Raw genomic sequence first — 26,449 nt, 5'->3', positions numbered from 1 at the left:
CAATTTTTATAAACATGTTTTATTTATCTTGCTTATACCATTAGAACTGTAACTGCTGGCTGTCATTTCCCTGAAAAGGGGAACTCAACTCAAACACAGACTGGTGCTTTTCAAAAGACAGCAATTGGAAGGGCAGCAGCAGCGGGCATTTGAGATTTCTTAAAACCTTCAAGGCTGCAGGAAAGACAAAACGACATGTGACCAAAAGTGTTATGATTATCCATTAGGGATTTCCATCAGTACCGGCATCAGTTATTTAGGTGATAATACAGCAAGGTCAAGTATTAGTGACAGACAATGTGCAAGTCGTAAGGAATGATAGAGAATACCAATCCTTACAAAAGTCATTGCTATCAAAGAAACTTAAAAGTGTTTCAAAGAGATATCTAAATACTTCACATCAAATATACAGTGGCCATCCAGATTATAGCTCAGGATTTGCTGCAAAATTTTGTCCAAGTGCCAAATCAAAGCCTTTTTTTTTTTTTGTTTTTCACCTTGTCTCCTAAAAAAAAAATTAATTACAGTTACATTAGCAGTTATGCAAGCGCTCTTAACTCCATAGCCACAGGAATCAGGGCCTTGGTGATGAGGAGTGCTGCAGCTAAGGGTGCCTCTTCTTTGTCACAAACTGCCTCTAAGCCCACCTGTCTATTTAGGGCAATTGCATCACTACACATCTTGAACGGTTCAGTGCTTTGATTTAGTAAGAAAAAGCTGAAATGTAGTTGTTCTACCAAGCCACACTTCACCTTTTCCATCCTTTCATGGGAACATTTAAGTTTTTTTTAACTGCCACCAGAGAAAATCTTTATGAATTTGCAGATTTTATCTGAATTTTGTTAAATCACTTTTAAATGACAGAAGTGAGGAAGTGAGTCTTTGCTTTTTCCTGCCACTTCAGTTAACCATGGAGATTGGATCACCCTGAAAATTGCCTTTTTTGCTTTATTCTTAGCAAGGGTGAGGAATCTGAATCTCATGTGCAAGGCTCAAGATGATGCTTAGGACAGAACATGCAGAGTAAACGTTGTTTCGTTCCTTTCAATATCCAGGGAATATAAAGCTGGCAACTGTAGTCCTGTCATTATGGGTAATGAAAATAGTCCCTTTACAACAAACTTCCTGTAAGGGAGAACAAATAGATAATAACTCTTCTGGTAACATGTATTGTACACTGGCCAGCGTGTTTTTGGCGTTGAACGGAATCCTGTGAACGTGTTTAATTCACTTGCTGAGCATTCATCTGAGGCATCCCTCTGTTTGGTCTGGGGGGCCCTCCACGACCTAGAAAACACAAATAGGGGGTTGAATTCTGCAGGAAATCTGGTTATTTTAAGAATAGTCCTAAATCTTCTCGTCTGAACTCAGTCAGACTTTGTTGTGCTTCCTAAAACACACTCTCAGCTTCAGCACAGCGCAATGAACTCCAGAGGCCTCAGCTCCACACCTCAGGGCTTTCAGGACCCAAGGCAGGGAGAGAAACTGAATCCCCTGAAAACTGAACTACCAAGTGGGGTTTCACAGATGCAGGGCACATCCTCAAGCTGCCCTCACAGCAATGTCTGTATTGAGACAGAACAGTCTCATAATCAAAAATGTACTAAGAAAAAGACCTGAAGAAATGTGATGAAAATAGAATTTAGAAGCTTAACTATAGCCTCATTATGTCTGTTGGGTTTTTTCCCCAAGGCTTTCATTAATAAAAGACAGTTAAATAGTTCTACTATATCAGAATGTGAACAGCAATTGCTGTTTTAGCTTCTTTTCCAAGAATTCCTCATTTAACAGCCAACTTGACTTCCACCACCAGTTCACAGAATCCCAATAATTCAACTCAGCTTATTCTTAATTGTGAACTGCTGACTAAGGAGTGAGGTTGCTTTTTAAGTGCAGGACTTTAAAAGTTAGCTCAGAAACTTCTACTCAACCCAAATCAATTATTCCCTACTCAGGAAATTACCTCTAGGAGCTCCCCGAGGTCCACTTTGTCCAGAGCCACGTTTGAAATTTTGTTGATATCCATCCTGAAGCAAAGATATTTTAAAAGTTACAACATAAAACTCGGGCATTCTGTTACTAATTGCCAGCAAAATAAGGACCTTTTAGAACAATATGCACTGACAAAACACCTGTAACTTCAACATGCAACATTTTATTAGTAGAAAATAATCTTTAAAAAACAAACTCTTACTTCCACTAGTGCCTAGCAGCTGTAATAAAATGTGCAGTGACAAATGCTCTCTCCAGTTACAGGATGTGTTGCTCAATATAACTAAGAAATATAAATAGATGCATTTAGTGTTCAGCTTCTCCAAACTACACAGGGGCAGTTTGTCTTCCTGAGCAATAAAGAAGTCCCAGAGGAAGATGTTTAACAGCTCTGAGTGCTTTTCACAGGTATTTCCCTCGCCACAGGTAGCTTACCCTCTGGTAGTTTGAGTAATCCCGAGGAGCATTGAACTGGGGCTGTGTGTAGCCACTGTTTGGAGTGTTGGAAAAGGAAGGACGGTAGCCATCGTATCCCCCTAAGGAACAGGGCACAAATCTTTCACTTGGAAATACTTGACCTTCTGCTACTATAGAAAGAAAAGCAGCAACAGCATTTTACCTACACCTTAAAAAATCCCATCCCTTTAGCAAGGGCTGTTTACCTGCAAATCACACAAATGTCTCCAACATCAGAGCTAATATACCACAAGAAATGAGAATGAACACCTGTAAGGCCTGGGAGGAGGTAAAATTCGGTGCATTTCTCAGAGTAACCTGAGGTCTGATTTACAGAACATTCAGTTCAGAGCTAAACATGATCCTAGGCAGGATCTAAATGTCCCAGCTGTGATTACTGCATTCACACTCCAATCAGCTGTATTTTTATTACACACATTTCTTCTCTACTCCCTAGCCACAGGAGGGAAAGAGAACATAGAAGACAGTACCTGAGTCCATAAGTAATTCCAGAACACCTGACAAGGAAATCTCTGTCCTATTCTAACATAAACCTCTTTGTAGAAACACTGACAGCCACACATGTAAGGTCCAGGAATCATGAACATTCTCTTATCTATCCAGAACTACACTATCATTCCTCCACTTCTGTTAATTCCCTTGGCTAGTGACTTTTGGACTCTTGTGTTCCTGTAATGCTACATAAGCCAGCCTATTCTCATTCTGATGAAAACACAGAACTACAAAGTATGCTGTGGAAACACTAAGCATTTTTGAAATACCAACTTGCATCTGAATTCCTTGCTTGATGGGCAGATGTTTCTGCATTTGCTTATACTTGCAGTAGATGCTTACTATTGTATTGTAACAGAGTCCAAACACACACTTAAATTTTACATTGCTTATCTACAACCAATAGGATTTCTACTACAAGTTTTGCTGTCTCACAGGGCTGCTACCCCATTCTCCCAACAGCAGGCCAGTTTAACACCTGCTCTCCAGAGCTGGTGTTCCCCAGGGTTGAGCAGAGCTCAGGGAGGATTTGCAGAGCTGCTCACCTCTGAATCCATTTGCCGGGCCCCTGTAGCCGTTCATGAGGCCCCGGGCCCCGCGGGATCCCCCTCGGGACACGCCCCGGCTGTTGTAGTAAGGCTGGCTGTTCCTGGGAAATCCAGTGCTCTGCTGGGGAGGCTGCTGGTGGTTTCCTGCCACTTGGTGACTCTGGTCTGGGGAACCGTGGTAGGTACCAACCACTGCAGGGGAATCAGGGGGAAAAAGAAGTAGAAAAGCCTGAATTTTTTTATGTTCCCATGTATCTCTCTTTAAACCCAAAATTCTGTTACAGAGAAAAAGGATGAGGCTCTTTGTCCTCGTTCCACATCCAGTACTTGTTAGCACATCAGTGGAAAGTGAAGTGAAGGCAGTGCTGAGAGAAAAACAGCTCTGGACATAGACTCTTATTTTTTTAAGTTGCTAACCTGGAAGGCATTTTGCCTGCTAAATTCAAATAGTTTCTCACTGATTTCAGCACAAGATTCCAGGCCTTTGTGACCTTACATCAACTGTGAGAAGCAATTTGTATTAGCTCTCATTTCTGGCTTACTATTTCCTTTACAGAATGTCACCTCAAATTGCACTGGTTTTTTTTAAAGCAACCTTAACATCAGCAGAGCCAGTACTTCACTCTAGTACTTGCATCTTCAGAATAATGCTGTTCATGGATTTTTTTAAACCATATAAACCTCAGTCAAGTGGCTTAACAACTGGAGATAGATATACTGAATTTCACTCCCTGCTGGATATTCAAACCCAGACACAGTAACAAAACCTGGTACTGCTCAGGGCAAAGGCCTGCAAGGGAATCTGTGACACGCTGTGCTCCATCATCTGGGATGTCACGGACTTATCACCTGCTCTACCAAGGCCACAAGAATTTTACCTGTCTGGAGTTGTTCTTGCTGGAGATCTGATTGTTCTACTTGGTGAGGTTGATTGGAGAAACTCTGGTTGTAACTGGCCTGGTACTGGTTTTGCTGCTTAAGGGTTTCTGGCTCATTCACAGGAGGAACAGGTGCATTCATGTTGAATACCTGTAAGAGCAGAAATTCAGTTTTACAGCTCTGTAAAGAAGCATCAAAGACTTAGAAATGTGAATAACCAAGGACCATCATATGTAGCTGCATGACTGATCCCACCACAAGGAATGAGCACCAAGCCAAAGGGATCCAGGACTGATTTCCTACTCACTGTTTGCATGGATTGGAATGGAGCTGCATTGACGTTGATTCCGCTGCTATGCAAAGGCTTGCTGGATCCAGCCTGGAACACCTGTGGCTGGGATGCAGTGGGAAGTGATGATGAGGATGGGGTCTGGTCTGCATTCAGGGACATGGAAGCCTAATAATTAAAACAAACAACATTTTAGCTCTAGAGGTACCAAAAATTTAACTTCAAAAACTTTGCTTAAACAAGAGTAGCAATGCCTCAGCTTCACCTCTACTAATGAATATTTTGTTATTCAGCTCAACAGCCTAATTCACAACAGCATAATGAGAGGAAAAACCTAGCCATCTTCTCCCTCATTAATTTGAAACACAACTAGAAAAATCTAGAGGGGGGAAATGAAGAAGTTTCCAGGCTAACTGCTGTGAAAAAATAAATCCCACTTCCTAAGCCAACAACACTGATGCTCCCATGCTGATGTTGGCATGCTGCATCCAACTAAACAAACAAGCTTCCAAATGAAAATTCTTGCTATGCAGGACTCACTGGTCACAGACAGGCTCAGAATTTTGAAATTACAGGGAATTGAAGCACCTCTATCAACTAAAAATAATGTTATTTACTAAGAAACATAGACTAACATTTGATGCCATCTGCAATCAAGAGCTCTTCCCACCCCTGTGAAACCTGACTTGCCTGAATCTGGTCAATTGATTCTTTCTGTGGCCGTTGCTCTGCTGTGTGAGAAGGCTGATACATGGGTTGGGAAGCTGTATATCCCTCACTTGTAGAAGAAACCAAGGGAACCTGACAAAATAAATCCCAAAGCCCCCAGAAGTCAGCTGATGCTCACACACAGTTTTGTAAAAAGTATCAGAGAACTCTGGAGTGGATGGAACTCTCTGGTCTGCGAGCCAGCACATCTTCAAACCAGTACAAAGTAATTACTTTTAAACCACCGACATTCTAACACCACACAGCTCCAAGCTCAGACACAAGTGGCCAAGGGCTGGCTTCCAATGGCCTGAATTTTACATTTTACAAGCTCTGCTACCACACAGAGAGCCCAGGGAGAAGTCCAGCCAGGAAAGCAAAGCACTTTGCATTAAAGGCTGTACTGGGGAGTTAAAGAGGCAATGGATGGGGAACTGATGGGGTGTTCACATCACACTGGAATGTTCCAGAGCCAAGAGTAAGTTTAGCTACTGCTTGCAAGATCCTTGAGAGAATCACTGGCAGCACTGGTTGAGGTAAGTGAAACAAGAAAAAAAAATCCATTGGATTAAGTCAGACATCACCTAACAGCAAAATAAAAACTAGTGCAGAGAAAAAAAAAAACCTCTGCCCAAAATTTAAGTCTACTCCTACGAGACAACAAAACTGTGGAGAGCACCAGCATTTCAGGAGGTACATACAGAGGAAACTCAAGAAATAATTCCCTCACTCCTGTTTCTATATAAATGAGTGACTTAAACCTTGCAGACCTAATCTGGACAAGCCAAAGGAAGCAATTTATACTGCCTGTACTGTGAGATCCATCACCTATCCAGATTTTTTTTGGTTTGCAAAGACCTAAAGGGATCAGACCCATTACTGAAACCAGCAGAGTCCTCAGAGATGTCACACATGCTTAATAAAAAAAGATCTTTAATCACCAGACAACTGAAACATCTTAACAACAAAGCGACTACTTTATTTATACAGTGCAGAAACAAGTTTAGGAGATCCCTAAAAGCTCAACTGGAAACAGCATTCAACTCACACTGACTGCTCTACAACTCCAGGGTAAAATCCCAATCCAAGCAAGTGGGAATAATCAAACAGAACACAAACTCCATATAGTTAATGCATGAGATCTACTTGTGCCCTGACACTCACTTGGACAGACACAGGCTGCCCTGTAACCAAGTGGTTTTGGCATTGCTTGTAAGCAACAATGGAATCACCAATTTCCCAAAACTGGACCTTCAGCTTTTTCTGAAGAGTCTCTCACGTAGTCAGGAAATAAATCCTTTTTAACTCAAATCAGGCCTAATATCAAACTCAAATCCAAACCAGAATTTACTAAACACTTTACCTGTGTAGCTTCTGGTTGCACAGGAACTTGGGTAGGCTGGGCAAGTCTTGACTCAGCATGAACTGGAGGAAAATAATTTCACTTATTACACAGTAAAACCAAACCTTTTACAGAATAGCATTATTATCTGCTCTGAGCACTTATGTGAAAGCTGATCATCATGAAAATGATGAAGCCTTAAGCGTGGCAAACCTATATTCAAATTACCAACTCCTGTTTCCACGCAAAGAACATTTTTTCTAGTTGTCCAAAATAATCCAAAGCAAAACCAAAGAAGCTTTAGCTGCTCCATATTTTCAAGCAAAACCTATAAGCAAGTGAGAACTGGAAGCCTAAAAAACAGTACAACCACATTTCTGAGAAAAACACACTATAACAGGATTGTACTATTACTTTTTATTATGCAGCAGCAACTGAAACATTTCTAAGAGATGACTTGCAGGCTTCCCCAGTGTTTCTCTTTAGGATTTACCATTACAAACCTGGAGGGCAAACCATTTGGGGCATGTCCAAACTCTGGGCTGGGTTCATGGGCTGTGCAGATACAATGGCAGGATCAAGCGTTTGGTTCTCAAATTCCAGCATTGAGTCCTGGGGAGAAAAAAAATTTAAAAAATAAAAAACAAATCTCAAATCCACACTGCTGTGGGTTAAACAGATGAATGTTTAGAGTACAGAAATACCTGCATGAAGTTGTAGGGGCCCTGCATCTGTGCCATGAGGTCCTGTACTCGCTGTCTCCTGACCAGGGGGTCTGCCTGAGCCACAGCAGTGAGTGCGTGAGGTTCCGGGACGGGAGGAGACGTCGCCTGTGTCTGTTGCTGCAGGGAATTTACAACCTAACAAGAGACAACAACCAACTGCAATTTCAGCACCAGGCAGTGCTGCACTCAAGTGACTTGGGAGTTCTTGAATTTCTGGCTATTGCCTGACTGGTTATGGATGATGGAATTGCTGCAGTGGTGCTGCAGGACAGTATGACATCCTAGACAGGTCAGTACTGTGGTCAGCTACTCATCTGAGCACTCACAGGATTACAGAGCTCACACTCTGCTCTTTTGTCTCTCCATCTACTCTTCTCCCCATGAAAAAAGTATTTGATCAATATCACATCGAGTTTTTTAGATCAGGATTTGAGACAGCAATTTATCACCATTTGGAAATTTAAAGGAAGTGGGGGAAGAGTAAGCTTCAGAAATATGTACAAATGGGGAACAATTATTTTCTCATAGCTTTTTGGTAAATATAAGTGGAGTCAGAATTTTTTGGTCTTTTTTAAGACTTCATAATGCTCAATTTTCACAGCCACTGTTACCCTAGCTCCCTGATTTACTGTCTCAGGAACAGCAGGCAGCATTGCATGACAAGGATTGCCAGACAGCACCAGAAGCCCAGAAGCAAAAGCACAGATCAGGGAGGGCAAGAAAGCTCAGATTTACCAGACATATCCCAAAGTGGCAAACATCAACAAAGGAACAAACTGCAGTGGGCTTTCAGAGAGCACCTGATTAGACAGCAGAGCAACCAGCCAAGCTGGACATGGGCACCTCAAACATCCATCAGCAAATAGTTTGAAAACAGACAGTGACAAAGATGGTTGAGCTGCACTTTGATGGCCCTAACCAGTCCCTCACCTGCTCTTTAGGCAGCTCCTGTAATCCAGAAGTGCCATTTTCAATGTCAACAAATGCCCTTTAAAAATATCATTGTCTCTTACCATTACTTCTCTATTTCAATCAGCTTGTAACATTGCTAACATTCCAGATAAACAGCTAAGCCTTAAAACTTACTTACACAGGATATAAATTAGCATACAGGCACCTGAAAGCTCAAAATATTGATGTAAAATACCTGATTTCTTATTAGAACTGCAGAAGACAGATTTCTGTACCCAGCCATGACAATTACAAACCATCCTATAACAAAAGGTCTGAACTTCATGCCTCACACTGTCACTATCCACCCTCAAAGCCTGCACATTTCTTGTTAATTTCTCCAAGAAGCCTACAGCTTCCAGCATTCCTACTGCCTGCCCAGATTTCCAAGCCTTGTTTGTCCATAGCATTCTGCACATGCAGTTGCCCCACCAATTCCAATGGCTCGTTCCTTGAGCAAATCCCAAACAGAGAATCTGAACAAAACTAAAATCTAACCACAACCACAGTCCTCTTTGAGATCCCCTTCAGACCCAGATCACCACTCGTAGCAATCCACAGAGAAGAAATTTGACAATTCCCATGAAAAATACACCCTGAGGCAGTCCACACTGGACCAAGCACAACTCTGCTCTATCAAATAGTCCCCAAATTAAGAATTAAGCCCCGTGAGTGAAAAAAGTATCTAGAGCACATATATAGACCTTTAGCACATGACAAAGTTTAAAAATTGAAGAAAAAGTGCACTTGAGTGGTAAAACCAACAGCTACTCATCTCCTGCATAACTGTTACCAAAAGTACTCTCAGTTATTTGAGCCCTACCACCCAACTTATGGAGTCCAAGTCATTCACAACAATTCAGTATCTTCAAGAAAAAAACAAAAGGAGTCAATAGAATCATCAAGAACACACAACAGTGACAAAAATACCCAACATTTTCCTTTTCCACAAATAGCACAGCAGTAACTTCAGACGGTATTTCATATTTTACATTATCTTTTCCAATACTCCTTTTTTGATGTCAAAAGGAACAGTTTAGGACCTATTCCTTCAGCCTTATTAGCACTACCAGGGTACTCTGAGCAAGTAAACCACAGTAGGATGGAACAACTGAGCAAATTTCAAGTTGTGTGAGGTAAATTAACCTTGTCAGCAGGCAGAGCTGCCAGACACAAGGCAAGGAGACTGACAGGGCGACAGAGAAAAAAAGAGAAGGAAAAGTAAGACCACAAGTTTAATGACACCATAAGCCAAGAGAATGAAATTGTATTTTGTTAGTCTGAGAACAGTTTTCAATTCTACACAAAATCCATCCAACCAAAGTTCCACAATCTAAGACACAGAGAACTTTGTGTACAACCAGACTCAGGCACTAATTACAGAAGAAGCGGTTAAAAAAAAATTAAACCCTACAAAACAACAATAAAAAATCTCCATAAATACTATTACCAATAAGGGACATCTTCACCGAAATTAGAACATCATAGAATCCAAATACACTTGGAAAATACACAAGCAAATTATTTAGTTTAAAAGTTATGGAAGGACCATACAACAAAACATCCTTGTGCAGACATCATCACCTCCCAACCTAGAAACACACCATAGAAATCCTGACTGTATCACATCTACCTGAGGGTTACTGAAAGAAAAGGAGAGGAGTTTATGATCTCCTCCCTCTTAGGGAACAATTACAGAGATCTGAGCTAATGGTCTCTTTCAGATTTCAAAATTCACAGTTATCAGTGTGCATCCTGTGTCACCACCTTACCAAACCACAATTCAGCTGCATTCTCCTGAGAAAGGAGACTGTGGTGCCAGCAAGAATAATTTTACAGGCAGATATTCTCAATTTCCCTTTTTTGTGTTATAGCTGAGAAAATCAAGTTCTTTATTATGAAGAAACAGGCTTCAACTTTAATTTTTTCTAAATTATTATTTTCTACCATGTCCAAGATATTGGGACAGAAAGGGCAACTGAACCACACATTCCCTGTGTTGTCCTATGAAAACAAAGCTGAGCCAATTCCAGATTCAGCTGACCAGGAAATTACGAGTTTCTGAAATCTGTCTGATACCAAACTACAACCTGAATTATGCCTTCATCCATACTCCTTATATTAAGAGTAACAGTGAACTGAACCACTCTGAACTCTTAGTAGAAACACAGATATAAAATGGGTATAATTGAAGCCAATTAATCAATAATTTTAAAATACTATGCCTTCTAAGAACACTCCAACCAAGCACGACTTTAATGTATGGGTTTGGAGGGTTTCTTCAGTTTGTTAAGATAATTCTTAAAACACATTCAGTAGGCCCTGAGTAGAAGTGATAATTTAAGAGGTTTTTAAGTAAGTAAATGAAATACTGTGACAAGGAACTACCAAACTCCTTCACATACATGGCAAAGCTGTCTACTGAGTTTTAGAAATCTCACACTCATCCTCAGTATTATTAAATCTGCAAGTGGTCTTCAACACATAAAATAGGAATTTCAGCCAGATTCAATGTAAATGCAGCCAGATTAGTTTATCAGATCAAAAGAGCTGCTCTGTTTTTTCAGCACTTCACAAGATGAACACTTACTCCACTCCTACACCTAAAAACAGCCAAAGGCACCAAGAAAGTCTAAAAAACTGACCATCTGCAATTTGAAATTAACTCTCCAACACCTGAAAGAAGCTGCTCATACTTGCTTTTACCAGACAGACACAACTCAAGCTCCAGTGTACCAAACAGGGGGTTTTGTCTTTTCCTGTACACGAGGACCACAAATTCCAGTGCAATAAGATCATGGACTTGCACATGCAGCAAAGTCTGAGTGCAAATCACTGAACTGGGAATGGATCCCAACACCAGTGCACCACAGACACCACAAGTGAACACACTCAAGTGCAGAGGAGTAACAAGTGAGATACTTGAAGAGCTGTAGTTCTGGGAAGCAGAGATGTACGTACATATGAGCACATTTTAACACCAAATGATGCACATAAACAATCTGGAGTAGGAATTAGTTGAGTTACTCATTTTCAGCTCCCTCTCCAGGGACCTGTGCTTCATGAAAGCACAACTACACCACACTGTCAGCAGCTGGGTAGATAAACTTTCAAGTTCTACATTTGCAGCTAAGTTCTCCAAAAAGAAAAAAAACTTCAAAAGAAGTCCTTGAAGTCTTTTTAAGCACAAGACTTTTAAGCCCTGTTTTCCCAAGCAAGCCACTAATGAAGAAAAGCAAGTTCTCTGCAAACTTAGCCAGACTTTTTATTTTAGGTACTCCTGAGCTAAGTATGTAATTAAAGAATCAAGTAGCAAGTCCAAGCCTACTTAAATAAATGTATTCTTTTATATATTGGGGGAGAAGGGATGCAATACTAAAACCTATCATGAATTGTGAGCCAGCAGAAACAGGGATTGCAATTTTACCTGCAGTACACAAGATCTTACCTCAACCGTTTCAACTGTCCACTCATCTACCTGTTCCTTCTCACTACTGCTGAACTGAGTCTCTGCCATGAATTGTCTGTTTACATACTAAAATAAAAATAAGAAAGGGTATGAAAGTAAAAGTAAGTGGCATTGAAGGTATACAAAATGACAGTGTTTCAGTGAATAATACCTCAGTTGATTCAACTTCAGTTGGCTCAGTAAATTCTTCTGCTGGATCGGGTTCTAGAAGAAAAAGGAAAAAACCATATATATGTGGGGAAAAACACTAAAAAAAAAAACAAAAACCAAAACAACAGTAATAAAGACCTCAACCACCCTCATGTTATAGATCTAGAAGATGCAAAGTTAGATGAGAAAATCTCATGTCTCATAATAAAGAAGAAACGTGATGGGTGTTAACACAGAATTAGTAATAAAAAATGTTCTCACAGCTTTGAATTGAAAAGAAAAAAAACCATTAAATTCTCACTAGCGAGAGTTATGTTCAGCTATGCCTTCTCCACAAAAGGGAAAAATGTCCTAAGTTGTCTTAAAAGTGGATACAACATTCCCAAGTTTCTTAAGTATGTAATTACACTGTCTGCTTCAGAAACTGCTCCCTTCTAGCTCAGCTTAAACTGGCGGGAACCACTGAAAAATGGGAAAAGCCTCAGGCAGCCAGAACTTTCATCTTGGATGGTTTCAGTGCTAGAGATGAACACTGCATTTGCAATTTAATCACTCTGAGGACTGCAGAGACATGACAGAACAACACAAACGTGTCAGTCACAGAGCATCTTCCCATCCTCACCAGCCTCTGCTGCAGTGTCTTCTACTGCAGGTGCAGGTGCTGCCTCCTCTTCCTCACACAGCCCATTCTGGTGGTTGTGGGTGCTGTCAAAGTAACTGGTCTGAAGAATGCGTTCAACAATCTCCTTCAGTGCTTTATCTGGGGAAATGGAACAGGGAAACATCAGCACCACCTCAGTCCTCATCATCTTCTCCTTCCATCCTTCCTCCCCAAAGATTGCATGTACATTTTATGACCCTTTTGCTGGGAAGATGTTGCTGCCCCAAGCCAGTCCATGAGCAGGATTTCTTCTCTTACTGGGTTACATTCAGTAAATTCATAAATAACCCACTGTCATTCAGAAAAATCTGAAGGGCAAGAAGGATCTTACCAATACAGAACTAACTCTTCAGAAGCTTTGTGGAGCACTTCACAGTGAGGTCAAGTTTATGAATTTAATTACCAGACTTTTATTCCTGTTACTTAAAACCATTACTGTAGACAATTTCTTCCAAACAACTAACTGTCAATAAAAATAAATCCACACAGGTACCATCTGATTCATGAGGGTTCTTCTCCTGAGGTGAAGTGGCTCAAAAGAGCCTTTGTAAGCAAAGAACAATTGTCCTCAGTGCTTCAGATGAATGCTGGGGCACCTTAACCCAAAAGACATCAGCCCCATTGGCAAAGCAGTATTACTGGCTGCCTAGACCAGGTACTTGGGAATGAATTCCATAAAAAGCAGTCTGGCTGCCATGGTCACACCCTGATCTGCAGCTCATCAATGAACGCAGGGCAAAACTGCAACACTTTTTGCAGGAGCTAAGGGGGGAGAGAGCATCCCAGTAAGGAAGGCCATGTCACTGTATGTATCACACTATCACCTTGTTCACAGCCAGGTTTGCAGAAAACAAAGAACTGTTACTCAGCACCACCAGCAACAGAGTACTGCTGGAACAGCAGGAATAGACTGAGCTTCAGTACTGAGTAATGCTAAGCCAGTATAAAAAATACACCACAGACTGAGTACAAACTTCACAAGTCACTGTTAAGAGTCCAGCTAAGAGCTGAGAAAAAGTACCTCCTGTAAGACCTCACAGATAATTAACTGCCCAAGTTCTCTTACATCAGATGTGTGCTATAGTTCAGACACAAATTCTGTTTGCTGTCTCTTCATGCAGAGACTGTACTTACAGGTTGTTCCACAAACTGGTTTTTCCTTCCCTTCCAGTAAGTCCCACAGGTGAACAGATGCTTGCTCATACTGCTCATTCAACCTTAAAAATTAATTAATAAGAGTTAATTTCTTACTGAGTCTTTAAATTACCATACCACATACACTGTTAACTGACTGGCAATTAGAAAGAGGAGCACTTTGCTGTAACCCTACCTCACGTTCATGTCTCGTTCAGGGTAAACCAGCTTATAGAACTCATCCAGCATTGTCAGCTCCTCCTCTGTCAGCACTGGCACCCCGCTGGATCCTTGTTTGAGGTCGCTGCGCACTTCATCGTCCCCCAGCTTCTCCAGAATGAACTGCAGCTCCAGCACCGTCTTTAAACGCTTCTGCTCGGCCTCCTCCCGCATCAGCTGCTCCCTGCGAGCTGTCTTCTTTATTGTCTTCTGGATCTGCAATGGACCCAAGGAAAAACTGTTTGGAAATGTCTTTAACTGCTAAGAAAAGGTCCAGAGGAAGGCAAGGGAAAAGCCTAAGTGTTGGGTTCTTCCATTTGGAAAGGCTTGGGTGATGCAGATTGTTCACACTGGCCACACAGAGAACAGGAACAGAGAGGTTATTCACCATATCCCACCAGAGTAGGAAGCATTCATTGGAACTACCAGGAGATAAGCTTAAAACAGATAAACAAAAGGACTGTTTTTTCACACACCACAAGAGGGAACTCATGGGATGTTTTGACATGAAAGGCTGGGGAGATAGACAGGATCAGCAAGTCCAAAAAAGGATTTCAACAAATTCTTGGACATGAGATCCCCAGTCAGACACCCCAGGGAACAAGTACGTGCATCCACTGCAGCATTCCCAATGCAAGGAGGGAGAGGATGACACATCAGCAGCAGCCTTGTGCTCTGCGCTGAACCTTCCACAAGGTCTAAATGCAGCACCACCCTGAACCTACAGGATGTTTCTTCCACTCTTCATCTTAATCCAAGTATCCAGCGTCCCATACTCAGCTGGAAATGTAATATTCTCTTCCAAAAATCTATCGTGATGGTAACTTTCCCACTTGAAACATCCAAATTTTGTTTTTAAAAATCAAAGACATATCTTAAAATCAACTAACTGCAGTCAAGAAAAAGTACCACCAAGTTTGAAAGCAGAGCACCAACATGGTACTCCTGCATTCACTGGCTTGTTTTAGCAGTCAGCTGACCAGGAAAACACTTCAGAACAGACTTATCCAGAAAAGGACGTTCTCCATTACTAACATTCCATAAACACAGATGAACTGTGATGCCAGAAAATAGAGGAACGAGTTGGCTTAGTCCTACAAATTAATTTACAGCCACAGCCAATGTAGAAAGCAGTTTATAACACAAGGAGGCTGCTGCCCTTCAAATTATCCCAGCCTGTTCACAAGCTAACTCTGCTCCTTAGAAGAGTCAGCTGTATTAACATCCACTACTCAGCCAATTCTTCCAATGCTGCTGCTCTTTCCAGAACTCCCAAATTTTCAGAATTTAATTCTTGATTACAGTATTATTCCGCATCCTTGATAAAACACCAACCCAAAAGATTACCTATTACATAGTATCCAGTTAATTTACCCTTTACAAAAATAATATTGTCCCATAATGTAGTTTCAGATTGTATTACCAAGAAATGAAAACCCCATGAAATCCATTTAAGAAAATGTTACTAATGGCAGCAAGTGACCATCTTTAATGATGCATGACAGACCTGGTTCTGTGATCACTATTTTCAACACTTGTGTTGTGTCAAAAAATTACATTATTCTTGTTTCCATACATTTATGTAGTACATCAAAAAATTCTTCAGAAAACCTGACATCAACTAATATGAAAAAACAGAAGAAAACAGTCAAACATAGAAGAAAACAAGGGCAATTCATCCCTGTAAACAGAGGTGACTACTGCCTCAGTGGAAGAGTTTAAAGTGTTTGGATAACCCACATGGCAATGCTTGATCTTTACTTACATCTTGGCTCAGCGCCATAAAACTCCTCTGCAGTTCCTTAGCAAATTCCAGATTATTTGTCACTTCCTGGTACTTTGACACTGCATCCTTAAAAAAAACCCAGAAAGACCACAAATGTAAACCATCAGCAACAGAACTGAATATATACTTCCAACAAATAAATTCCCACATTTTTTAGTTCTAAAGCGAGACACAGGATCCCTGAACGGGACTGCAACTATGTTAAGGTAAATTTAGATTTTCACTGGCCCAGATATCAAAGACTTGTGTATGTCCTTAGGGCCTCCAGTTTCTTTAGATATGCTAAACATACATAGAAATATGCCTTTATGTGCTCACATGGATGATGGACTGGTTTCATGTTTGGCTGCAGGCAGTTTCTGAAAAAGCTAACAAACAACTTGAAGAATGGGGGAGAAGAACAATCTGGCAACTGAGAACTGCGCAAGAGTTTGAGAATTAATGTATTGTTATCTCCAGTTAAGAGTCAAAACCAGAATATACAGAGCATAATGTCCCCTTCTCCAGAAATCTTTGCTTTTGCTATCTCTTAAACCTAATACTCTGATCTGCACCAAAGCAAACCAAATTCCTCAACCCATTTGGTATTACTGAGAAATTGTATCAAATCAGGGGGATATGGCTGAGACATTTACATTCCTGCCGTGACAAAAGAATGCATTTCTCCAAACTAACATTTATTTTTATCAAGCCTGGTAGTCAGGCTTCATAAAAACCATGAGCTTCCGTCCTGAACATGATGTCAGTTCTCTATCGTGGTTTATCTTCACACCAGGCCATTACAAAATAAAAACACACAGATCCGTGATGTTTCAGTTCTCAGCTGGCACAGAACCACCACAAGATGGAAGATGGAATCATCCAAGGGACCAAGGGAAGCAGCTCATTCTTCTAAGTGTCAACAGCTGCAATAGTTGGAGGGTACATTTTTGTCCCTTCACTTTCAGTGTCAAAAATCATCCATAAAACACTGTTGATCCCAGACTGGGAAGATAATTGTTAAGGATTTGACTTCACTTAACACTGAGCATCTGGTTATTTCCTGAAGTATCAATGTGCATGTTTGCACCATATAATTGAATTTAAATTGATACTTGCTTTTTATTTACAACTGCAAAACTGCTGCTGAATCAAGTTCTGCAATAACCTACTTTAAGAACCAACCCCAAAAAGGAGAGAGGCAGGGTAAACTCTTCATCACAAAGATAACAAAACAATTTAACAGATCTGATTAGGATTTTTTTGGTTGTTTTTACCAGTTGATCTTGATTCAGACGTTCTCCCTTGTTCATTCGTTCCTGGTAATCATCAAGTTTGCTCTGAAACAAAAGAAAAATGCTGTTATGAAGAGGCAAAAATCAGTTAAAAGCTTTTTTCTACTTGTGCTAACAAAATTATGCACTCTAATATTACACTGCACAGACTGTACCATGTTACACAAGCACATAACTGTCCCGTAGAAAGTGTACAAGAGAAAAACTGTCTTCTGGGTTAAAATGTAAATATTTTCCCAAGAGGTAAATATTTTTATCTTATTTGGCTATTACAATGTCTTCATGGCTAGTTGCAATTTCCAAGTATATTCACATTCCTCCTAAGGGGACAAGCACTCTCAATGCACATGTCCTTCAGTCCAAACACCAGAGAGCTGAACTGAGGGCTGAGGTAGAGTTTATCACCACTTTATCCCTACAATAGCAAAAATCTGACTGCAAACCCCCACTGTCAAGGCTATTAAGATTCAGAACTGTGTTTCTCTGTAGCTCCATCACTTAAGATAGTTGTAAAGAATTTTAAACAGTTTCTAATCCTCTGTGCAAGAATGCCCACCAACACAATTCATATTAATAGCTCTAAAATAGTTTTTGTTCAAGAGCATTAGGATTTTTTTTCCACAGGAAGAAATTGAAAAAAGAATCATTAGGCTACTTTTCAGCAGGATCAGTTTTCTCATCTGCTTCAACAGAAACCACACAGCAGAGTGGCATCAGCCAGAATCAAACTCCTGTGTGCCCCAGTGACGGATTCTACAAGCTAACTACAAAGGCTCTTCAAAAGAAAGCAAAGCCTCTAAGGGTAACACACCCAATTATTACACTGTTTTCATCATTTCTGTATTAGCACAAATTACTGCATTTCGAATAAAATTTGCCATGATCTAACTTAAAAAGTTATTAAAACAAATTCTTAACAATTATCTTCCTAATCTAGGATAACAAAAGACAAGAAGCAGGAGAATACTTAATTTTGAATGTCAAAGATGCCATCACTGTCTCAGGGTTTACATTTGCACTGAGTGGCACCTTGTTTGGTTGCTGTTGCTCTTCATTTCAGACTTTTCAGTTAAAATACTTTACTGCTATTTTTCTAGTTAATTCAACTTCTATTCTACGCTCAGTCTCAGACTTTTGGAAAGATCAAAGTCTGTGGAACAGTTTATCAAGCAAGCTCCTCTTCCTAAGTATTTGATGCTCATCATTATTTCCTGAAACCCTACCACCCTTATGAGGCTTGGTCCTTTTGATGTCATTTTTGGTGCTGGATCTTTTTAAGTCCTCCAGGTCAGACAGAACATTTAACTACTTCACCTTCCAGTGTATCAGAGCCAGCAATGGCCTAGGCAAAGGCAAAGCAAGAACTTGCAGAGCTCCAAAAATACATTACTGTGAGTTTCATGCTGGGGACAGAAACTACATGGTAACAGTTGTTAAATGCAGCAGCCACAGCTCATAACAGATCAAAAAAGCAGCCCTGGAGAGCATTTGGCACACTGCAAATCTATCTCAACAGGAAATAAGGTCAGGTTACTCTTCTCCATCCTGATCTCAGAGCAGATGATGACATGCTTGGACAATCACAGGACAGTCTCTTGATTTGGGAGAGCGTGGCTGAGCTGTGCAGACAAAAGGGAAGAACTGAACCACTGCAGTGCCCCAGTGCAAAGCCAGGTCAACCCACACCTCTGATGGCTGAAATCCTAAAGCAAAGGGGCTTTGCAGACAAGCAAATTTCAAAGGAATTTCCTACTTGCTAAAGTCACCAGCTCCCCTGCTGCAGATTACCATTCCCCTGGTCACCCTGCTGCAATTGTTTGTGAGGCTGCTCAGTAAATAGACTGCAAACATGAGCCAGCTTGAACAGGGTCTACAGAAATGCACTAAAACAAATTCTGTGATCCAGTTTCCAACACAAACCCATAAACAACAACAGTAAAACAAAATGGGTGGAACGTCGTATTCCAGAACACTACTTTGTTTGATTTTGTTGAAAAAAACAACATATATTAAAAAATTGCACTGAAATACTCACAGAATCCCTTTTGTGGCTGAGGGCATAAGGGAGGGAAGAGGCAAAACTACCCTAAATAACTACAATTTTTTCTGTATACTTTTTCCATGCATGGTTGGTCCTTTCAGATTAAGCTATTGCAGTAACATAGTGAACAATGCACAAGGTTTTTCTTGAATGGTCAAATACTCTTAGGTCTAATGTAAATGCTTTGCTTATTTTTATTCAACTAAAAAGCCAAGGGTAATACGTCTCTTTCTGTTAGGAATAGAAGAAAAGTTACTTGTCTTCACATTTACTTCTTACAAAATATTCCTGTTGGGAAGGTAAAAGGAAGGAAAGCCCTGTCAGCTGCAATGCAGAGGACAAGCCAATGTGCATTTAGTTAAATGTTACCACAAAGATTTGGACTGCCAAGTAAGCATTCTTCTATCATCACAAAGACACTTTTAAGATCCAAAACTGCATTACACAGAAATATTAACTAAATGCCTTCCTTTTTAATCTGCACTGTCAACTAACAGCAGTCCAAGAGCAGCATTAGAGCTGTAAAACAACTGCAGTGAAATTCCTGCTCAGGAACCTACTGCAGTGCCTGCAAGAGGGGAAGACTCTTCATCTTACCCCTCCTGACACAACTTCACCCTCACTCCTCAGACAGAGATCTCCGAGCACGAAAACCAAACCAGCAGGAAAAAAAAAACCCAGTGGCAAAGTGAGCACATGAATTGTGTATTGAACAGCTCGTGAGTCAGCAGCTCCCAGTCCTGCAGGCAGCCAGCCACTCTGCTTCAGCTTTTTCCACTGAGATACCTGAAGTAATTTGGAGTTTCCTGGGGAAAAAGCACCATTAACAGCCTCTTGGGACTGTGGTGCTCACTGCTTAACTATGCCCTGGATTTTACTTTAATAGGAATCCAAAACTGAGTTACTTTATTGCACTAATAGACAATTCTCTTCACCTCCTCTGCACTGTCTCAAAAACATCATCCTGAAGTGGAAACAAAAACTGCAGTTACCTGGCATTACCCTCCAAACCTACCCTGGTTTTAGAAATGCCTGACCATTGAGCCACCACTTCCAGTGCTGTGCTGCAAACTGGATCACTGGAATCATCAGATTAAAAATAACCCTTAAAAAAGGGGGTCAGGAGCAGGAGGGAAGCTCTATATTTAACCAGATAATTTCAATGCTGCGGTTCTACCAATTACAGCAGCACAAGTGTGCACAACAAGCTGCAAGGTGACAAGGTAACCTCTGTCAACAGCTGGAGTAAATCTTTAGTAATTCAAACTCTACCACAAGATAAGAAAAGATGGAAAGGACATTCCAAGTTTGTCTCCTCAGGTATCTCAAAAGCTGAATGAATGTTTTTGACAGTACAAAAGCAATTAAGATAATCCAAAATTTAAAATAGCTGTGTAATACAGTTTGCACTGAAGCCAAATAAATGCCAAGTTAAAAATTAGAAGTTTGTTAACCTGTTTTACACCTCTGCATTGTAATTTTTCTGCCCTCCGTCATCACCTCCATACTTTTCATGGCTTTGCAGCTAAAACTGCCCAGAAATGGCCAAAAAACCCCAGAAACCAAAACCAGTCTTCTATTTTCTCAAAAAAGGAAAAAGTAAAACACTTAGCAAGGAAGTTCAGAACCTCTCAAAACCCACCACTTCTGAAAAGCTCTTTAGTCCTGAGTTGGAACCAGGCAGATGGAAGGATACAATAATACCAATACTCCAGAACACAAAACACTTACAGGTCTTCTGTATAAATGGAATTGATTTTTTGAGTAACAGTAGTAGATATTCTCGTGGGAGGGTTTTTCCCCACAGTCTGGGAAGTTTGATGGTTTAGAAAAAATATCTGCATAATGTATTAGTTTTTAAACAAAGGACAAGGACACATCAATTCTGAGACTGCAGTTTCACGATCAGTTAACCCCAGAGGCAGAAAAAGCTTCTTCAGTAACTAGAATTAAGTCACGGAAGAGTGGAACCCCAAGTTTTGGTGACTGCAGAGATGTTCCTTCCAAATCACCACCATAGAGGATTTCCTACAGAAACACTCTGAATTTACAGGGAAGTTGACTACACTGTAGGAGACGTGGATTTTGCTCCACACATAATCTTTGTTCCAAAACGTTATTTTTACAAGTGAATTCTAGAGCACAAATGTGTCTCTCCCAATACATTCTGCATGTCTTTTTCTTCAAACAAAACCCATGATCCAAACCCCAAAGCAGCATCTGAAAAACTGAAACTAGAAGATGTTTCACAGCTCCTTGGACTCATCATGCATCCAGTTAACTGAACTCGCTGTGAGACAATCCCTATTTTACAATAACCAGTTAAAACCAAAACAGACCAGCCTGAAACCTCAAAGACCAGCCATCACAAGATTTCGCAGATAAACTGCTTGGGTTTTTTGACCCGAAGCTTGATATTCAAAATTCCTACTAAGAGAGGTTTCAAAGAAAGTTTCAGGCTTATAATACAGTGTCTGAAATGAATTTTACAATTTGTTCCATGTTAAATCTCCAAAGATTAATTTCAAACCAAACCTCCCAAGGAGAGGTTCTGGAGCCACTCACAAGCCTGAACATCCAAGTGGCCCAAATCATGGACAAACACAGTGAGAGCTGCTACCAATGGGCAGCTTCAAACTTCCTGCCACCAGAAAGGAAAACTGACCCCAGCTTTTACTACAGGTTCCTGTTTCCCATGGGAAATCCAACATTTTACTGGACCAAGTCACATCAACTTCAGATGTCCACCTGCTGTGCTGTGAGAGTTCTTGCGTAGCAAGGACAGCAGCACCTGTGAGCTGCTCATTCTGCACCCAGCCAGGGTTACACCCAGGAGGAAACTCAGACAAGCTGATAAAGTGACAGCAGCTCAAGTTACCAGGCACAGGCAGTATGTGCCATCTTTCCAACTCCAGACACCAAGCTCACATCAAGCTCTAAGCTCACATGTTACCCTGTGAACATCTGCCCATCCCCTAGTCCACGTGGTAGCATATTAATTATTTTGCCCCTTTGGCAGAACGTTTGTTTGATGAACTGTTCGTACATGGCTCATGCCCTATTACACAAGATGAAAGTAAAAACAACTGATTTTTTTAATTCAGCCCTGAAACAAAACCAGAGTTTGATCTACATTCAATTGGCTTAAAATTTGGAAAGTATTTTCTCCTCTAAAAACAAAAACCAGAAGAGCCAGGGAGAAGGCGAAATTGAAGGTGAAATATTTTCTCCTAGGGAACGTGGACAGCTGGCAGGATTCAAACCCCAGACACCTGACAAACACCTGGAGGAGTCCAGGCAACTTTCAAATTATCTAAGCTTGTCAACATAAACTTGAGCTGCACATCCTAAGGTCCTGCAGAGAAAATACCCCTTTAATTACCCCCTTCCATGCACACACAAATATCTTGTCATCTAAGAGCAGAGGACAGCATTCATATCTTTTCCAAATACAAGGAGATGAGGGGAACACAGATGTTTTCAGGCCATGTTTTCACATCCATTTCTGAACAGCAATTCAGTTTATCCCAGTCCCTTTTAACAAAAGAAATACTCATTCTTTCAAATGAGGTCACATTTAGGAAAATGAAAGTGTAACTAATAATCCAGTGGTTTTAGTTTATACAGAAATGTTCAAACTAGTATAGACCAAAGTTATAAATATTATTTCGATTTGAATTTTGGTAGTCACATTATTTTATCCCCTGCATTTGCAGGTAAACATGACAAACTTCACTCCAAAAATTCAAATTTCTCTATGAAGAGTGACCTTTCCACTACTAAAAGCTGCACACTCCTTTTACTTAAAACCTAAGATGGTACCTCTTCCAGAGCAGTAATTTTTCATCCTTCAGAAATGTGTGTCTAAGTATTTATTTGTGTTCATTCTGTGACACAAAGCTCTGAAAATCATCTCTGCTGGCCTTCGTTAGCAGCTGCTGACAAAGAAAGGATTAACTGTCCAACTGAGCACAAGTTCCCAGTGAGATTTACTGCATTTCTCATCCACTCCTGGCTCTGCAGTTTCCAGAACCATTTTACTTTCTGGATGGTTGGAAAAATTAAAAATATATTCTTGTCCAAAGATGCAAAATGTAAGGAAATCCTGCTGTGTACAATGAGCTTTGTTTTAAGACACAAAGCATGTACTGCTCTCTTTACTAAAGGGCATTATTTACTACAGAACTCTTGGTTCCCCCACCAAGGGAGAGGCCCAAGCCCACAAATGAGTTCCTCTGCTTTAATACACCAAAACCCATTTCTCTCATAACTTTTGTAGTGTTTATGAGTGCTCCTTCAGGAAGTTTCAGAACTTCAGCCCATTAAGACTTAGGAATCTTTGAACTTTAATTCATCAGTGAGAGACAACACAGAGTTTATCCTTTTTAAGCCCCAGCCCTTGCCTGTTCCTTAAGCCCTCATTGCCCAGCAGAGAATATTCAAAAAATAAATGCTTTCAGTAATTTTCATGGAACATCTTCCAACAAAAGCCATGTCCAGAAAAAAAAAGGGCACTTTGTCCCCTCTACTCACTTGGTAAAACACTAAAATTCTACTCAAATAGAATGGAATGGCTAATGCAACTGTAAATTATTTAAAAGTAAATAAAATCACTGCTCCCAAGGACCCTCACACCAGTAACACTGTGCTTTATCCTCTTGATTACTCCCAAGTACAGAACAAGTCAGAATGTTCACTTACTAATTTTCGTTTTTAAAATACATGCTTTTAACATAATAAAAAATATTTTCAGAGCATTTTTGTGTATGCTGGGTTCAACAGTTAATTTTCAAACAATTTTTTTTGTATTAGAACAACTAGAGACAGAGCTGCTCTCTTTCTCAACCTGAGGACCAGTATTGGCTGTGCAGATATTCCTGTGTATTAATGCCAAGTTTAAGACAGACATCTTGTCCTCTCTATACACAACACACACGGAGGAAAAGCTCCTCTGATTCTAAAACTTACCTAAAATGTCCTGGCTTGCTGCTTTTTGCCATGTCATTTCTAAGAACCAGGAAAATCCCACACCCAGTTCTGAGGTAGGAAGCTACACTGTACACAGTGTATTTATACAGTGTATTATTGATACACAGTGTATTATTTATAGGTAAAGCACAGCTTCTCTCCTTTACAACCCACCTGTACAGACTAATTTACTGGAAATACTTCCACCTTATACAATATGGAACACTATGAAAAACATCAAAAGTGACAGTTAAAAAAATTAACAGAACAGTTATTGTGCTTATTCACTTCTAAAAATAATAAGAGATTTAAGGCCCTGGCACAAATCTAATTTTTTGGGGGATAATTTTAGCTTGGCACTGTGGTGTTTTGAGGTGAGTCTTGAGGCTATGTATTAGTTCTTTTTCTGATGGACACCTCATGCTCTGGAGGTTGTAAAGCCTTGTGAAGCTCATTTAATCTGCCACCACCGAGAGGGTGCAAAACACGCCGCGAGTAACCACGGCAGCCTTTTCCTCTCGTGCCACAACTCGAACCGTCCAAGCACCAGGGATTGAGTAGCTGCTCCTTCTAAAAATAACCCGTGAAAGGCCGCTTCCAGCTGGGCTCAGGCTCCCAAAGAGTTGAGCTTAGGGCGATGGAAAGCGAGCGGTGACACTGGGGCGGGGTGGGGTGGCCCCGGCTTTGTGCGGGCGGCACAATGAGCTCCGCCGGGGAGGCCGGGCCGCCGCCATGTTACAGCTCCGCGTCCATGTGCCCGGCACCGGGGGCACCGCAGCCTCTGCCCGCCTGCCCGCCCCGCGGGCACCGGGCGCGCTCCGGCCGCAGCACGGAGCGGGGATGTGGGGAGCCGCTTCCCGGGATGGCGCGGCTGGGAAAGGCCCCGCCGCGGGGAACAAAAGGCGGAAGGAGGGGGAAGGGGAAGGGAGCGGCGCCGCCGAGGGGGCTCCGGGCAGCGGGGGCGAAGGGGGGGTCGGCAAACGCGACCCCTCCGGGCTCTGCTCCGCGAGCCGGGGGTAAACCGGGCCGGGTCCCGGGGCGACGGGAGGGCGGCCGGGGATGGGGCAGGGGAACCCCGGGAGGGTAAGGGGACAGGCCGGGGGAGCGGCGCTCGCCCTTCTGGAACCTTCCAGCAGGCGGCCTCTGGGGGCCACGCCGGGAACAATCCGGGAGGGCTCGGCGGAGGGCCCGACACAAGGGAGCGGAAGGGAAACAGGCCGGACCGGCTCGGGGGCACGGGCGGCCGAAGGCGGGGGACAAGGCGGGTGGGCACCCGGGCTGGGCTGGGGGGTCTGAGGGAACGTGGGGATCACCTTCTTCTTCTCCAGGTTGCGCAGCTTCTTGTCGATAACCCCCAGGATCTGCTTCATGGCCTCGGTCTGCACCGTGGTGATGTTCACACCCGCCGCCGCCTGCGGGGCCGCCGCCGCCGGGGCAGCCTCGCTGCCCGGTCCCGCTTTGCCGGTGCTGCTGCCGGTGGTGCTGCTCGCCATGGTGCTGTTAGTAGCCGAGGGCATCTCTGTGAAGGAGGGAGGGCGGGGGGGAGAGAGAGACACAAGGGAGCGGAGAGAGCGGCGGGCGCGTCACGGGGGGGAGCGCGGACGGCGGGGACGCGCGGGAGCGCGCACGCGACCGCGCGCGCACGAGCCGCACCTGCCCCGGCGCGCGCGCCCCTGAGGGGCCCCCCCAAAGCCGCCCCTCCCTCCCTCGGCCCGCGCGGGGCGGCGGTGGTCACGTGACGGCGCGGGGCGGCCGCCTCGCGCCCAACGGTCATTTCGCCTTCACGCTGCCCTTCCCCCCCCCCGCCCCGCTCGGGGTGTCCGGAGGGGCCGCGCCGCCCTCCTCACCCTGTGCGCGACTGAGCCCGGGGGGGACACGCTGTGCTCTCTCTCGCTCGGTAGGAATGGCCGCCTCAGCCACACTCCAGCCCCGCCGCCCGCGCTGCTCCTGCTACCACGGGAGGGAGAGAGAGAGAGAGAGAAGAGAGGGAGGCAGGGAGACAGAGGCAGCGGCGGCGCGCACGCCGGCGCGTAGAGGCGAGGCGGCGCGGGAGCGCGCGGGGTCCTGGCCGGCCCGTGGGTTCCCGCGGAGAACGCCTGAGCCCGCGGCGGCAGCTGCCGCGCTGCCCGCGCGGGGGAGGCGCGGCGCGGCGGGTCCTTCAGGCGCGCGGCGGGCGGCCCCGCGGCAGACACAATGGTGGGGCGGCCCTGAGGGGATCCCGGGGGTCCCCGAGGGGCTGCGGGGCCGCCCGCCGCCCGCTCCCGGCACTAACGCCTCCAGAGCGCCTTTCTGTGCCTAGCGGCGGGTCCCTGCCCCGGCGGAGCCCATCACGGCTATAACTGAG

At 42.8% G+C, this 26,449-nt stretch overlaps 1 protein-coding gene across 4 annotated transcripts; it reads right to left on the bottom strand.

Annotated features, from left to right (window-relative positions):
• Positions 1 to 26,159, bottom strand: CAPRIN1 (cell cycle associated protein 1). 4 transcript variants are annotated; one of them, XM_030948718.1, is made up of 19 exons: positions 25,953 to 26,159; positions 25,419 to 25,624; positions 17,079 to 17,141; positions 15,802 to 15,888; positions 14,014 to 14,252; positions 13,818 to 13,900; positions 12,645 to 12,782; positions 12,024 to 12,076; positions 11,852 to 11,938; positions 7,432 to 7,587; positions 7,231 to 7,339; positions 6,749 to 6,810; positions 5,368 to 5,478; positions 4,696 to 4,845; positions 4,388 to 4,538; positions 3,507 to 3,701; positions 2,428 to 2,528; positions 1,964 to 2,027; positions 1 to 1,287 (listed from the first exon to the last, which is right to left on the bottom strand). In XM_030948718.1, the coding sequence occupies exons 2-19, from the start codon at positions 25,620 to 25,622 to the stop codon at positions 1,223 to 1,225; spliced, it is 2,118 nt and encodes a 705-aa protein (XP_030804578.1). In that variant the 5' UTR covers positions 25,623 to 25,624; positions 25,953 to 26,159; the 3' UTR covers positions 1 to 1,222. The 4 variants fall into 4 exon arrangements, with proteins under 4 accessions (XP_030804578.1, XP_030804580.1, XP_030804581.1 ...); XM_030948720.1 differs by lacking the exon at positions 11,852 to 11,938; XM_030948721.1 differs by lacking the exon at positions 5,368 to 5,478 and having other exon boundaries at positions 25,953 to 26,157.
• Positions 26,160 to 26,449: the final 290 nt, after the last annotated feature.

The sequence above is a fragment of the Camarhynchus parvulus genome, chromosome 5 (genome assembly GCF_901933205.1).
Source record: "Camarhynchus parvulus chromosome 5, STF_HiC, whole genome shotgun sequence".
Lineage (NCBI taxonomy): Eukaryota > Metazoa > Chordata > Aves > Passeriformes > Thraupidae > Camarhynchus > Camarhynchus parvulus.
The sequence above is the reverse complement of the archived record's forward strand: the minus strand, read 5'-3'. Positions and strand labels throughout refer to the sequence as shown.